At 38.0% G+C, this 15589-nt stretch overlaps 1 protein-coding gene across 1 annotated transcript in view; it reads left to right on the top strand.

The window, feature by feature from the left end:
- The first annotated feature begins 265 nt into the window (after positions 1–265).
- Positions 266–15589, top strand: part of IRAG2 (inositol 1,4,5-triphosphate receptor associated 2) — a 72303-nt gene continuing 56979 nt past the window's right edge. Inside the window, exons 1-8 of the mRNA XM_024575670.4 lie at positions 266–824; positions 1678–1791; positions 6029–6209; positions 8536–8615; positions 8706–8784; positions 9878–10036; positions 11819–11936; positions 14039–14089. Of these exons, the coding sequence (XP_024431438.3) occupies positions 266–824; positions 1678–1791; positions 6029–6209; positions 8536–8615; positions 8706–8784; positions 9878–10036; positions 11819–11936; positions 14039–14089 (1341 nt within the window). The remainder of the gene's footprint in view (positions 825–1677; positions 1792–6028; positions 6210–8535; positions 8616–8705; positions 8785–9877; positions 10037–11818; positions 11937–14038; positions 14090–15589) is intronic.

Raw genomic sequence — 15589 nt, 5'->3', positions numbered from 1 at the left:
TGGCCTGTGGTAAGTATTTTATATGTGTTAACAGTTACTCTCTTCTAGAAATTTGAGTGCCAAAGTGAAACACGTGGGAAGTTGTGTAAAGCAATTGTTTAGGGACAGTTATTTAAAGACATTTTATTTTGATTCCTCCAAAGTTAACTTAGGAATAAATAGCCTATTGCTAAACTGTTGTTAGGACAAAGCTAATTTTAAACTCCTTGTCTACTTTTGCCTGTACTTTAGCTGTTTCACCTGTATAACTAGAGAAAAGTCAACAATGGCTTCTGCAAGGAAGGTGACTGAGAAGCGGCATCACCCAGTGGAAAGCATTTGTAGAAAAATCAGAGCCATCCAAAGGAGAGAAGAGCTTTCAAATCCAATTCAACAGATTATCAAATACCAATCCAGCAGTTTTGATAGTCCACAGGCTCACACCAGGGAAGATTTGGAGGCGGTCCTGAAGAAAATGACTACCCCCGACATTCACTCCTCAGGTTCTGAGAAGGATGACGCCTTCATTTCACCTCCTCACTTCGTGTCTCCAAGGACCACATCCACTTCCCGTCCCAGCTCCCCTGAGAAGGCATCATACTCCGTTATCCTCGCAAGTTCTGAAAATATCTCAGAGCCTAGATGGCAAACTTTCCAGAATTACCTGTCGTTGGTATCACAGATCAGAAAGGGGGAACCCTTCTCCAATCAGGATTTGAATAACTATTGTAATGAAAATCATTTTAGTACCTTAACACTTGACTTTGATGCCACCTCCGATCAAAGCTCTAAAATGTTTACTCCTCAGGATTCAGTGGTGAAAAAATGGTCCTGGAATGAAGATGGTAAATATTCATCTTTTAATGTTCTTTCAATAAAGCAATGTTAAAGTTTGGATGGATGCATCCATTTTTCCCTTTTTAAGTTTTTTTTTCAATCTTAAAAGAAAACTATGTATGTAAAATATAAGTATTTTATATGATTTCAATTAAAAATCATATAAATTCTGGTAGAAATTCTGGATGGTAATCATGATTATTGGCATTTCTACTGACCTGAAAACAAACTTTCCCCAGGGCAAATTAGAATGTCACGATGGGAATACATAGATACAAGGGAGCTAAAATTCATACAGTTCCCAGATGCCTTGCTAAAAACTGTCATTTTAACAATTTTACTTGTGTGAGAGAGTAAAACATGTAAGAAGAAAGTGCAGATTGCAAGTACAGCCAATAAGTCAGGCAAGGGGAGAATACAAATTTTGCATGCCAATTTCAATTGAAATTTTGGGAACTGTCTTTATAGGATTGCTTACAGAGTCCCATATACAACACGCACTGAGAGACAGAACACTGTAAAATGACACATATTCTTGACAGCTACGTTCCTGCTTTCCCTCTGTGTTTCTGTTTGCTATACTACTTGCTTTCGCACAGAGCGCATTTAATATTACAGGGCAAAAAAAAGCTCACTTCCCTCTCCTTCCTCTCTCCTTTTTTCCTACTTTTATAAAACTTTAAAAGAAAAAATGATTAGTAGACCTTTCGAGGCAACTTTTTTGCTTGGTCTATTTAAGAAACCAGTATTGTATGCTGATGTTTATTTAAATGTTTTCTTTGTTAAAATTAAAAGAAAAAATAGTTCATCATTGTAGCAGAGAAAAGTGTTTCTGAAGGCACACACTTTTTCTTCTAATAGGATGGAAACCAGGAACTGATGATGGCGAGGACAGTGTGAACTACAGCAGGAACAGGACCTGGGAAGAAGAGCTCTTCACCAGCATTTTTCATGCCTGTGACACAAAGGGCAGAGGTGAGCTGAAAATTACCTGTTCCTCATTTGTAGTATTCATCAAGCCATTGCCCTTTCCACTGGGAGAGAAAGGGCAGTGACCATATGCAGCCCCCTGTGCACCTGCATCAGCACACGTGGGGGGTGCAACCTAATGTGGGAGTAAGGGTGGCTCTCTAGGTGTCGGTTGTCTCTTTATCGTTTCTTTGTACCTATGTGCATGTTTTACTAGCATCTTGAATGACTTTACTGAGCTTATCAACTGATTTATGAGCTGTAATCATGGATTGGAACTACTGACATGCCAACAGTGTTGCCACGGAAGAAATAGATACTTCAAAATGCATACAGCTCAAATTATCATTTTAGATTTTCACTTCTGCTTTTTTTAGAGATGTGTTCTTCTTAAAATTCTGCAAGTAATTTTTAGTATATAAATGATTCACACTCACTGTAATAAAATTAATAGTATATAGATAAGCAAAAGGAAAGGAGAGAATCATCAGTAACCCTGTTGTTAGTGATTAGTTTTATAACCTTCAACAATTTCCTCTGTCGATATGGTTTTGTTGTATTTGGAATATACATTATGTAATATATTATATAATATGTGTAATTATATAATATATTATATATGTAATTTTAGAACAAATTAAATATATACAGAAGTAGAGTGAATAGTATGCTGAATCCTTACATACATGTCATAACCAATTATGTCTCATTTTTAACCCCACCAAAACATTTTTCTCTCCATTCTGGATTATTTTGAGACCAATCCAAGACATTACAACATTTCATCTATAAGTATTTACATACATATTTCTAAAAGATGGATGACTTTAAACACAACTACCGTGTTATTATGACTAAAAATATAACAATTTCTTAATATCAAATATCTTGTCAGTATTCAAAAGTTCTCATTTGTGTGAGAAATGTATTTTTTATTAAACAGTTTAATTGTTCAAATCAATATCCAAGAAAGATTTGTTCATAGTAACTAGTTATCTGGCTTATATCTATGCTACCTTTCCATCTCTTGTTTTTATTGTATTTTAAGTTATTTGTTAACAAAACTAGTTTTTTTTTTAATCTCAGTGTTTCTCCCAATCTGAATTTTGGTGATGGTGTGACTGTAGGAACACAACCTGTTTCTCTGCCCCTACATTTGGTAAAACTTTGATTTTTATTATTTTTTTTGGCAAGAATTCTACATAGACGTATTGTGTAGTTTATCAGAAGGCAGAACTGTTAACAATGGAAGCTTAAATCTCTTCTTTCACTGGGTGTTGCAAATGGGGACATTCTAATGGTGACATTCCTTCCTGATTTATGTGCTGTAATAACTTACAAGAGAAGCTCTGCCCTGCTTCGTCAACTATTTGGCTGTCCCGAGGCTTGTTTCCCAAGGGAGAGGCAGGATAAAAGCTTGACTGTGTTTCTGATGAGAGGAAGTTGTGGCTTTTTTACCCCGCTGTACATCAGTGTGTATTTCCTACAAACAAGGGCATTTGCTTGCATGACCACAGAACGGTGATTAAAATTCTATGTTCAAATTTTGTCAGTTGCCCCAATAATGTACTTTATCGCCTCTTTGTTTCCTGGTCCAGGATTCAACGCAGAATCACTTCTTAAATTTTATTGTCACTTCTCTTCAGTCTCCTTACACCTGAATCAGTTGCTCAGACTCCTTGTCTTCCATAACCTTGAAATTTTTGAAGAGTAGAGGCCAATTACTTTGTAGAATGTCCGACATTTCCTCTTGATCATTCAGGTTATACACTTTCACGGGCACTACAGGGTGAGGTTGTGTTCTTCCCAGTACCATATATCAGGATTTTTAACTTTACTTGATTAGTGTGGTGGTGTTTTCTGTGGCGATTAGGCTCTTCCATAAGATTATGAGGAAAGCATTCCAAGAACCCATGCACAGGAGGCTGTGGCGTGGCATGGTTTCTCTGAGTGGGTTTCCAACGTAGGTTGCCTCTGTCCCTTCTCTGTCAGTCCTGCCATGGAAAAAGCCCAACCATTTGTTCAGCGAGGCCAAGACAAAAACCAGTGTCCAGAGTTTCTGCTTCATGTTAAAGCTTAGTCCTTTTGGAGCCCACACAGTCTGCCGTGGGCCCTGGTAGCTGCTAGACCCAAATGGGTGGGTGTTCCTGGGGGAGAGAATGTACAAACAAACAGGCAGGTGTATTACCAGGGCAGACGCGGGGCGGAGGTGGAGGAAGAGAGAGAGATACCAAGTGAAAGTAAAAGCATTTCTTTGTTCCCCTGGGATTGTATTAGTTTAGGTTTGGGACAGAACCAGGTGCTTTTTCAAAAGAACAAAGCCCACTTCCCAAGATTTTGTGGGCTTTTGATAGGTTTACACCCCCGAGTTAGACTGACTGGCTTTTTTTGGCCAAGCAACTCCCCCTGTGCCCTGGAGTAATTCACAATCCGGTACTGGAGGGGGGAAGGGAGGAGTGTTGATCCCCTTGGTGCAGCAATGCTGTGGTCCCCTGGGGTGTGAAGCTGTAGTCTCCTGATGAAACAAACAGGCTCATGCTCCCCAGTTCATTAAGCTCAATGTTTAATTCCCTTTGCTTCCCTTTTCTTCATTAATAACTAGTTAACTACTAATGTTAACAGTGGCTGCTGTTTTCCTATTGTAAAATTACTATTTTTCCTTTGTAACTAATAAGTAATTTATGGGAAGATACATTGAAGCCATGTAAAGATCCTATTCCTGAACAAACTCTACTCACTAGTTTTAGCATCTGTGATATTGTGATTTATAATAAGAAATATGTTTTTGTTCTTTATCTCATTTCTGGCACAGAGCTCCCTAAAACACTGGAATTTCCTAAGGTATGAGAGCAATAAAGCTGTCTTTTGTTGGGTTAATGAAGTGACTTTTAGACCCCACCTAAGAATGTGGGCTGGGAATGTGTTGCCAGAGGTAGCAAGTCCATGATTAGAGGGTTGGAACTTGCAGTCTCACCCCGCTGACCTGTGGCCAATGATCTAATCAATCATGCCTATGTAATGAAGCCTCCAAAGGGGAGGTCCCAGAGAGCTTCCAGTTGGTGAGCAAACACAGGGAGAGTTGGAGAGAGTGGTGAGCCAGGGAGAGCGTGGGAGGTCTGTGCCTTTTCCCCATACCTGACCCTGTGCATCCCTCCCACCTGGCTGTTCCTTGATCATATCCTTTTACAATCACTGGTGATCTAGTAAGTAAAATGTTTCTCTGAGTCATGTAAGCCACTCTAGCAAATTAATTCATTGATCCTAAGGAATAAAAATCATCTTTTTAAGTAATTGATTAATTTTTCTCTTCCCAATATTTTCTATCACTGTCAAATGACATTTGTCATTAAATTAATAATCACCTTAAAGTTAAGGTTTCTTTACAACTATCTCCTTCTCCTAATTATTAGACTTCTTAAAAAAGATTTTATTAATTTATTTTTAAAAAGAGGGACAGAGACATCGATCATCTGCTTCTCACACGCCCCCAAATGGGGACCTGGCCTGCAACCTAGGCATGTGCCCCAACTGGGAATCGAACTGGGAAACTCTTGGTGTGCAGGCTGGCACTCAAACCATTGAGCCACCCCAGCCAGGGCTAGACTTAAAAAACATATATTTGTATCATGTTCTGTATTTACCTACTTAAGAGAAGAAGAATCTTTACTCTTGCCTCCACCTTGTCAGCCTCCTACTTATTTCCTCCCTCTCTGCCACAGCCCTCCCCCAAGGCAGACGGCCCAGGGCATGCATTAGTCAGAAGTAAAAGAGATGTCTTAAAGAAGATTGGTGTGTCAATTAGTAGCTTAGTCTGGATGATTTTAATTTCTGAATGTAAGAGTAGGGCTGACTGGATCTAAGAATGACCTCACTACCCTGATTCCTCTCCCCCCCTAAAAAATCAGAGTATTTACTTAAGACTGAAATTTCACAACTTCACAACAACTCTGTATGATAGGTATCGTTCCCATTTCATAGATAAGGAAACTGAGGCTCAAAGAGACTAAGTAATTTTCCCAAATCCACTCAGCTGGTACCTTCCAGAGCCAAGATTTGACACCAGCTCCATTAGATCCCAACCCAAGGCCAGTGCTCTCACCATTCTACCATGCCAGCTCAGCAGGACTGTGAGGGTTATGTGGCGTTTCCAGGACCCAAGGAACCTGAGAGAGTTAAGCACCTCTCTTATAAAGAATAATCCTAACCCATCTTTCAAAACTAATTTGCCTTTTTTATTCCCAAGGCTCAGTAAGAATTGCCAAAATAATAGATTACCTGAGACAAACAACTAATCAAGATTCTGAAGACGGTGGCTTTGAGGAGCTATGGAACATGCTTGGTCCCGAACACAGAGACCTGCCGGTGGATCTGGGAACTTTCCAGGCCGTCATGAAAGAGTGGGTGGCTCACTGCAGGAACAAATGGTAATCAGCAGGAGGCATTTTTTCAGATTGTTTTAACAATTGATTACAATTAATACTAATCACTGTTTTTTTTTTGTTGATGGAAATATTGCGCTCTGTGCTTCTCACACTTCAGCATTCATTGCAATCACCTGGACAATATTATATCTGATTGTGGGCCCTCCACCCCCATCCCTGCCATGATTCAGTAGGTCTGGCTGGGGTGAAGCCTGATAATCTGCATTTCTAACATGTTTTCAGGTGACGATGGCGATGGGCACACGTTGAGAATCTGTTGTGTTAATATTATGTTAATTCCAATAACAGTCACTTATTGTGAGCAGGGGCAGCCCATGTTCTCACAAAGAACTGAGCTGGCACAGGAGTCAGGCAGATTCTTGACACTGACCACCAGATCCCCCAGTGCACTTACACCCAGAGTGACACCCTTTTCAGGTCAATGGGGATGCTTAGGGTGAGTGTAATATAGAAGCCTTGAATACAGGGAAACAAAAGGGAAAAGAAAAAATATAGGGGATAGAAAACAGTTATGAAGGAGAATGGCACCATGACGTCGGGTGCCCCTGGTGGATACTGCAGAAGAGCCACCTTCTTTCACAGGAGGCCAAATTCCTGTGGCTTTTACTCAGCCGCCGATCTCTAGCTATCAACTGATAGGTACTCGAAATTTGCTTAAAGAAAACTTCAAGCTCAAAGCATGGCAAAACTTGCTAGATTTCATGTAGGGTCAGGGCGTATAGATGACTTCAGATGACTGAAATGTTGTTTCACCAAATGAGTTAATTGTGAAGGCAAGATAAATATATAAAAACATCTAATCTTACTAGTAATCAAAGACATACAAATAAGGACAGCATTACCATTTTGCCCTTTAGTTTAGCAAAGAGCCACTCCGTCCCATGCTGTCAGGGCAGGTGCAGAATGAAGCCCCCTCTCATGCACTGTTGGTAGTAGTGCAGGTTGCTACAGTTCTTTTCATGAGCAATTTAGGAACGTGTGCTAAACCCTTAAAAATATGCAATGTGTTCAAGCTAATAATGTAATTTTAAGGAAGATAACCAATCGTGTATGCTAATACATGTGTAGAATGCTATTTATGATAGTGATAAATATAAGCAACCTAAATATTTTAAAATAGAGGGTTGGACAAATAAATTATAATACTTCCATATCATAGAATCCTAAATAGTCACTCAAAATTATAATTAGGTAAATATTTGACAAGAGAAATATTCATATGTATTTCAAATAGGCCATTAATCAATATATGTAGTGTAATCCCATATTTGTAAAAAATACATAAGAAAAAGTTGGAAAGAATAAATTCCAACATTATTATCTTTTGCATGATGGTTTTAACTTTTTTCTTATGAGTTTTCTCATTTTCTAAAATATTTAAATTTGATTACATAATAAAAACATCAATAATCCATTTAAATGGGGTGAGGGCAAATAAATACTCTAGTTTTAATAAAAAATGTATAGGAAAAGAATAAGTATAGGAGATAGAAATACAAAATATAAGAAAAAACTCAGAAATGGTGATGGGTGCATAGTAAGGAATAGTAGGAATGGTGTATGAATCATTCTACTTAGTCACCTTCTGACGGGCATTTCACATTGAGACACAATGAGAAGTAAGTACAAATTTAGAGAATTTTATGACTGCTCCAGAGAGACAGTGAGAGGATTTGGCATTTGGAAAGATTACAGTAAGTAACAAAACTTAAATTGTAATGTAGGGACTCCTAAAAAAATAATTGAATTTTAATGTGTTTATTTGGGGGGTTAGAGCTAGAGTTTGTGTACTAAACAGTCTTCCTCAAATTTCAAGACTGAGATGCTCACAGTAAAATTAATGTAGGCTCAACCTGGTTTTCCAAGTGAGAGAGAAAGTGATTACACCATCGATGTATCTCAAAGTATTAGGTGTTTATATCTTTTCCTTCCCAATCTTTTTAAGGTCTTGCTGCCTCCATAAGTGTCCACTTATCACTCCAAACAATTTCAACTTCCCAATCCATTGAGACCTTCTGTCCCCTAATCCTAGCTGCTGTACATCATCAACCTATTTATGTACGCACATTTTCTCTTTCATGTTAGGTTAAGAGGTTATGGAAGGTGGAAAGAATTAATGTCTCCTGTTTCTTTTCTATTACACTATCTAAGCAGAGTGTTGGGCTCCAAATAGTTGCTAAATGAATGGATGGTTTTATAATCCAGAAACAAACACCTGAAGGGAAAAGTACACAGCACATCTGAAAATTTAGCTGAGCTTTGGTCTGGCAAAGAGCCCTAGCTCACTGGTTCTGCTTTTTGACTACAGGGAAGGAGTGACTAGTGGATCAGGCAGCAGCGTCGATGCTTCTGTTCTTGAACAGGACAACATAAAATCAGGGGGAGCAAGTATGTATGTGTGTCCTTGTGATTGTTCTGCCACTTTGTTGTGGTTTGGAGAAGTGGATTTTTCATAAAACTCTCTTGTATGTGTTTCAGTTAATATGATCACAGATGTAACAGAGCCCACATCAAGGATCTTTGAGGCTCTGGGCAGAGACATGTCTAAAGGAGTCTTGTAAGCATTCTTGGTTACAATGCTTTCTTAAGTGGCCCAATTTTATTATTTATTTTAGAGATTTATATATGATAAAGTCACTTCATCCTTTTTTGTGGTAGAGCTAACAATTTATTTTGAACTCTTAACTATTCTATTCGAATTGCACTAGAACAAGTTCTACTAGGAACACAAATTATGTAAGACTAGTATTACATAAATTAACATTTTCTCACTCATGAAACCCTTCTCCTTCATGATATCATGTGTTTTCCATGGAAAACAAGTAGAAACCATTTGAAGTAAAGTTATGACATTGACCTTAAGCTCTTTTAAGGTTTATTTTTAAAGCACTTCTTTAAGAGATACTTTTAAAGAAAAAAGCTTTTTTTTTTTTTTTTTTTTTGCTAAATGTGTGAGTTTTAGATATTAGGGAAAGGTGATTCTCTCTCCTTTAGCTTATTTTTGCCACTTCAGATTTATTCATGCAAAAAGGTGGTTTAAAAATCATGTAGCCAATCTATGCTAAGAACTGGGATACAATGGCAAAGAGCAAGAGGACTCCATGAAACATGCAATCCAGACTCTCCCAGGGTCTATGATCTAATGTTGGTCACACAGACATTAACACACTATAGAAAATATTAGGAAACATAAATACTAAATTGAGAGCTACAAATATAAGACTCTAAGAACTGTTTTCTAGTTAAAGGCCCTTTAAAACCTGCCAAGATCCCTTCACTAAGAGAGTAATGTGTCAGTTTACTTCAGATCTCCCATACCCCAGGCAGAAACAGGGACTCTTCAGGGTAGATGGAGACAATGCTGGGAGTGAAGTGGAAAGTGATTAACAAAGGCAGGGCAAGTTGACTTTACAACTGGCAGATGACAAATACCTGGCATTTTTGGACCAATCTCTGATGTTCTTATAATAAGTACTTGAATAAATGTTTATTGTATAAATAAACTACATTTATGAAGATGGAAGAGAATAAAGTAGAAAATCTCTCAGGAATAGTTCAGCCTTTTTGGACTTAACTCTATGCCTTATTTTGATTGGAAGGGATTAGACATGTTGAAGATTATTTATTGTCGTTCCTTATTTCATTTGCAGAGAGGTATATGATTTGATTACCTATGTAGCAGAACTGCATTTCAACAAGCAGAAATTGGAGAAGGAAAATAGCAAGTTCAAGTTGGCAGTGGAAACCTTGGAAGAAGCTAACGGCCAATTATCCAAGGACTGTACGGAATTGCGCCTCCAGATAAAAAGGTGAGTCAGTGTGGGGCGCTGTGTGCTGGGAGCTCTGAGATAGTGTTTATTTGTGTTTGCTTGTTTTCCTGTTTTACTTTAAAAACAATCTATATTTTATTGAGATACAATTTACATGCATAAAGTTTACCCTCTTAAAAGGTTCAATTCAATGTCTTTTGGTATATTCACAGGGTTGTGCAACTATCATCATGACCTATTCCAGAACGTTTTTATTCCTCCAAAAAGTAATCCCACCCCAGTCAGCAGTCACTCCCGGTTTCCCCCTGCCCTCTGTACCTTGCAACCACTAATCTATTTCCTGTCTTTATGGATTTGCTTATTCTAGTCATTTCAGATAAATAGAACCATACAGTACATGCCCTTTGCATCTGGCTTCTCTCACTTAGCACAATGTTTTAAGGCTTGTTCATGTTGTAGCATGTCTCACTACTTCATTCCTTTCTGTGGCTGAAGAACAATCGTATGGATAGATGCCATTTTGTTTATTCATTCTTCAGAGGGTGGACTTTGGGGTTATTTTGAGTCTTATGAATATTTCTGCTGTGAACATCCGTGTACCAGTTTTTGTGTAGACATGTTTTTAGTTCTTTTTGGTTTATACCTAGAAGTGGAATTTCTGGGTAGTGACCTATACTCAGCATTTTGAGGAGCTGCTCAGCTGTTCTCCAAAGCAGCTGTACCATTTTATATTTCCGTGAGCAAAGTCTGTCAGTTCTTTTCTAGCAGTGATGTTCTTTGTGTAATTCGGGGTGGTGTTCTCTACCCCTTTACCTAGGGGCCAAGTGTGGACCTATCCAAAGCAGTTCTGTGATTTGGTAGAACTCTTACTCTATGCTAAGTCCCATGCTCAGTGTTATGAGAGATTTATTGATGAATCAGATTTTAACTGTGCCCTCAGGGCACCTACACCCTAGAAGGATGATAAGTTCCTGACCGTAGCTTAAGATGGAAAGGACTGGAGGACCTAAGCGATGTGTGAGGTACGGTGTCAAACACTAGTAAAGTGGTTTGCAGGGAGATGCTTGAGCTTCTGGGAGAAACAACAGGTTCTCAAAAAGCCTTTGATTAAGATGTAGCTGCTAATGTTCTAAGGAGGAAAGTTTTAAGTTAACTTGAAAAGATGGTAAAGCTTTCCGACCATGGACTCTCATCCTTGTAATTTTTTGACCAGCCCGTCCAGCCTCCAAAACAATGTATAAAATAACAAATTGTGCTTACCTCAAGCTCTTTCCATTCTACAATTGGCTTATTTATTATTTATTTGCAATGTATAAATCAGTGTTTCTTTTATTAAAAAAAAAACTATGCCTTGGATAAATGTGCCAGTCAGGACATTTGGTTGCAAGCACCATAAGCTGACTCTGGTTAACTTCAGCAGTGAAGACATGTATTAGGAGGACATTGGGTTACTCAGAGAAGGACAGAAAGGCTAGAGAATCTACATGAGCAACAGAATGCCAAAGTCTACGAAATTAAACCTTTTGTCCTTCTCTTTTCTGCCTCTTCAATGGGGATTTCAAAGGGACTCTCCAAATCTTCATCTCTATCTTCAAGAATATGTTTTTTTCCTTATAACCTATTTCTTCCCCCTTCAAATCCATTCCTTTTCCAAGGACTATGAAAGGTAGGGGGTATATTTTTACTATTGTTGACATCTGGTTTATATTTTCAGGGGGTTTCAACGTGCATCCAAAAATAGTCCTTGGCTTTTGTTAGTATGTTTGGCAGTTATATTTGAGGTTTGGCTCATTGCCTTCTTCCCCACCCCCACCTCCACAGTGCCCACCAGGCTATTATGAGAACAAATCTGTTAAAAGAAGAGCTAGAGGAACTGAAAACTAGTATGAATGCTTCAGAAGAGCAGAAGACTGCAATTGTAGCCCAGAACAAACAATTAGTAAGTCATCCAAGTACCTTGAAACCTCAAGAGAATTTATTTGGAGGCAAAAATCAGAAGTCAATAGACTGATAAATGAATAATAGTAATACCTTAGAAAAATTAAGGCAGGAAAAAAACCCTGTGTTTTCCTTTTGAACTAAGATTAAAATTCTCTACAAATTGCTTGGTCATATTCACAATGGTTTGTGAATATCTAGAAGATCTCTGGAACGCATCCTGAAGTTCACAGGTGAATTCATAAATACTTGACACTCAAAACCACTTAAGTTTTCTAAACAAGAAAAAATTCTGTCAAACTTTCAACTTTTTCTCTTTTAAAGAAATCAGTTTTCTCAATACTTCCAGATTACTGAGTTCCATCAATCAGTTCTTATACTAAAGAAACACAGTATTGTAATTTTTAGAGTAAATTGCTATTCAGACTGAGCTTTAACTCAACCAACACGGAAGTACATAATCATCCAGCAGAATGCTAGCATTGCTAACGATGGTGGAGGCCAGCTGAAAGTCATTCAGATTAATTTATTTTTAGGCCTGTAATTCATCAAGAGACTTGGGCTCCAGGCCTGTGTCAGTCACTTGTGACCTCCCACAACCAGCACAGCTTAGCTTAGCTCTTCCCTCAGTAGTAAAATGCAGAGGCTACACTCACTGAGTGTCAGGTGACTCTGCAAGTCTCTATGAATGCACTACAGGAAAGACTTCATTTGGGACCAGTGAGGAGCTTTTACATGGAGGCAGTGTAGAGAAATGATCAGGAGCCCATGCTTCAAAGTCAGATGGCCAGCAGTCAAGTCCTGACTTCTAGGGTGGTGTAACTTTAGGCAAACCGCATAACTTCTTTAAGCCTCAGCGTCCTTAAACCCTAGGACTGGAAAGGTTATATGAGTTAATACATGTAAAGCAGTCAATGTCCTCATTCCTCCTAGGGATGGCTAATGTTAGCTATCATTAAAAGTGCAGAGTCTTAGATATACAATCACAATCCTTTGTGTTTTATAGTGTTTTAAATTTTAAAAGAATTTTGAATATTTCATTGGTCATTATAGAAATTCTATGAGGCAGAAAGAGAAGTAGCTATTTTTCATTGAAAAATTAATAGAATTAAAATAAAGTCCAGAGATATTTTGATTATTCAATGTCAATTGTCTAATAAATGATAAAGCTAGACTTGAACTCAAGTCTTCTGATTCCAATTATGTGGGGGGGGTGTTCCTTTATTCTTGTACCAATGACATCCTAGTCTGACATGTTTTCCCTTTTTACTTTTACATTATAAAGGTAATGCCTATTTACTCTATACGAGGAAGAAATGCATACTGACAAAAAAATTCCACAAAATTCTTATCCTACCATATCAACAAGATTTATTGTTAATATTTTGGCATATATTTTGTCCTGGAATATTTTTTCTCCTGATGGTTCTGAATTTTGGGACTCTTAATTATAGAATAGTTTTTGATAATCATACATTCTGATAATGTTGAACCTGAGAATATCAACAACTTCAAGTAGAAAGTTAGATATCTGTGATTTCAAAGTAATGCCCTGGCTGGTGTGGCTCAGTGGATTGAGAGCCAGCCTGTGAACCAAAGGGCTGCTGATTTGATTCCCAGTCAGGGCACATGCCTGGGTTGTGGGCCAGGTCCCCAGTAGAGGGCATGTGAGAGGCAACCACACACTGATGTTTCTCTCCCTCTCTTACTCCCTCCCTTCTCTTCTCTCTAAAAATAAATAAATAAAATCTTTTTTTTTAAGTGCTCTTTAAATAGGTGAGTTCACACTACCTGTCATAGGTGGATGGTGGTAGGTAGTAGGGAAAGAAGCCAGGCTGTTCCTTTTTTTTTCATCTTTCCCTCTGAACTGTCATAGTTAGATGGAGTCAAGGAGTCAGTGACTTCTCACAGATCCCAAGAAACTGGGAGCCAAAAACATGTTGAACCATATTGAAAATATTTTCAGACAAAATTCCTTTGTGATATGTCAATGCTCTATTTAAAGTTAATAAAAGGAAAGAATGTTGATAGTCTTGGAAGTAAATATATAGTATGTCATAATCTTCTTAACTATTTTTAATTATCTTTCTTTTAAAAAATCAGGAGACAGAAAACCGATCTCTGATTCTTAAGATTCGGAATCTCCAAGAGGAGGTATGTTGAAATCATTAAATATGGACACAGGTGAATCTATGGGAATCACACAGTCGTGGGTCCTGACCCTGGGTTAACTAGAAATCATGGAAGTACTCAGACTCCTCGGGGCCAAAAGCTAGGTTGTTTTGTGAAACGACAAATGACGAAGAATGGATAGGATTTTCACGTCCAGACAGAAGTATGCTATTACCTTTGTATATATCCATGGAAGAAATGGGATTTTAAAAATTTGGATTTAAGATGAAGTGAAATTAAGCCATCTAAAAACTATACAAATTGAAAAGGAAAGTGTAGACATTATCTAATAATTTTCTGCTATTACATAATATCTTGAGTCTAAGACGCAGATCTTAAATTCACTGAAAGTCTCATAATGGGAAAGCCATTTATCTTTTTTGAATTAATAATATCTATTATTATAGATATTTATTTTAGAGATTATTTTAGACATTAAGATAATTCATGTGAATCCATTTGCTTGACCATAATGTACCTCATGTATGTTAGGAAATATTAGTAAAATCTCTAAAAATAAATAATTCTATGCAATATATATATTTTTAAGCAACAGAATTAAATCATTGAAAAAACAGGTAACAAAGCTACTACAATATAAGTTACTATTTTGGAGGGGAATTCTGTGTAGGTATCTTTTGAATGTTAAGTGATATATACATTTTTTATTTGGGCTTTATATAAGTTCATCAGAGGTATTTATTAAGCTGTGGTAAACAATTTGGAGATTTATCCAAAATATGAGCCAAGTGGACATTAAATAATATTTCACAGTGAGACTAAGCTCCCAAAATAGGATGTCTTTCTCCTCATATATTAAGACGAGTGACTAGCATCAACGAATTGTACCAAACCAGTTTAGATTTAAGATGGAAGAAAGGAGACTTAGAACCCTTCATTGTGACATAGCACATACAAGTGTCACCGCTAGCTAAGATTCCTCTAGGGGGCAAACATCTGATGCACTGTGGAGAGTAACTAACAGCACAATGATTCAGGTGGTTATTCTCATTCCTTCATTCACTCATTCAACACAGATTCATTGGGAGACCCCTATGTGCATAGGCATAGGCACTACTCCAGATGCAGAGAAGGCAGACTTAAGCAAAAGAGCCCATGTGAAGCTAGCATGTTAGAGGGTGACTAGCGCTATGGAGAGCAGAATTGGGGGAGTGCAATTTAAACTGGCATAGTTAGGATAAAAGTAGCACTGTGAACTTAATCATTTGGTTAAAAATCAGAAAGGAGGTTTATCTGTGGAAAAGCATTCTAGGCAGGGGAAATGGCAAGCTCAAAGACCCCTGGCCATAGCCCGCCTGCTATTTTTGAAGGACAGCAAGGACATTGTGGCTGGAGCAAAGGGAATGAATAGCAAGAGATTTGGCAGAGAGCTGCCGGAAGCCAGACCCACAGAGGCTTATATGGGCATTGTATGGACTCCAGCTGTTTACACCGAGTGGGATGGAAGCTGGGAGACCAGTT

The sequence above is a fragment of the Desmodus rotundus genome, chromosome 3 (genome assembly GCF_022682495.2).
Source record: "Desmodus rotundus isolate HL8 chromosome 3, HLdesRot8A.1, whole genome shotgun sequence".
In the NCBI taxonomy this organism is placed as follows: Eukaryota; Metazoa; Chordata; class Mammalia; order Chiroptera; family Phyllostomidae; genus Desmodus; species Desmodus rotundus.
Note: the sequence above shows the minus strand (reverse complement) of the source record. Positions and strands in the feature narration are given on the sequence as shown.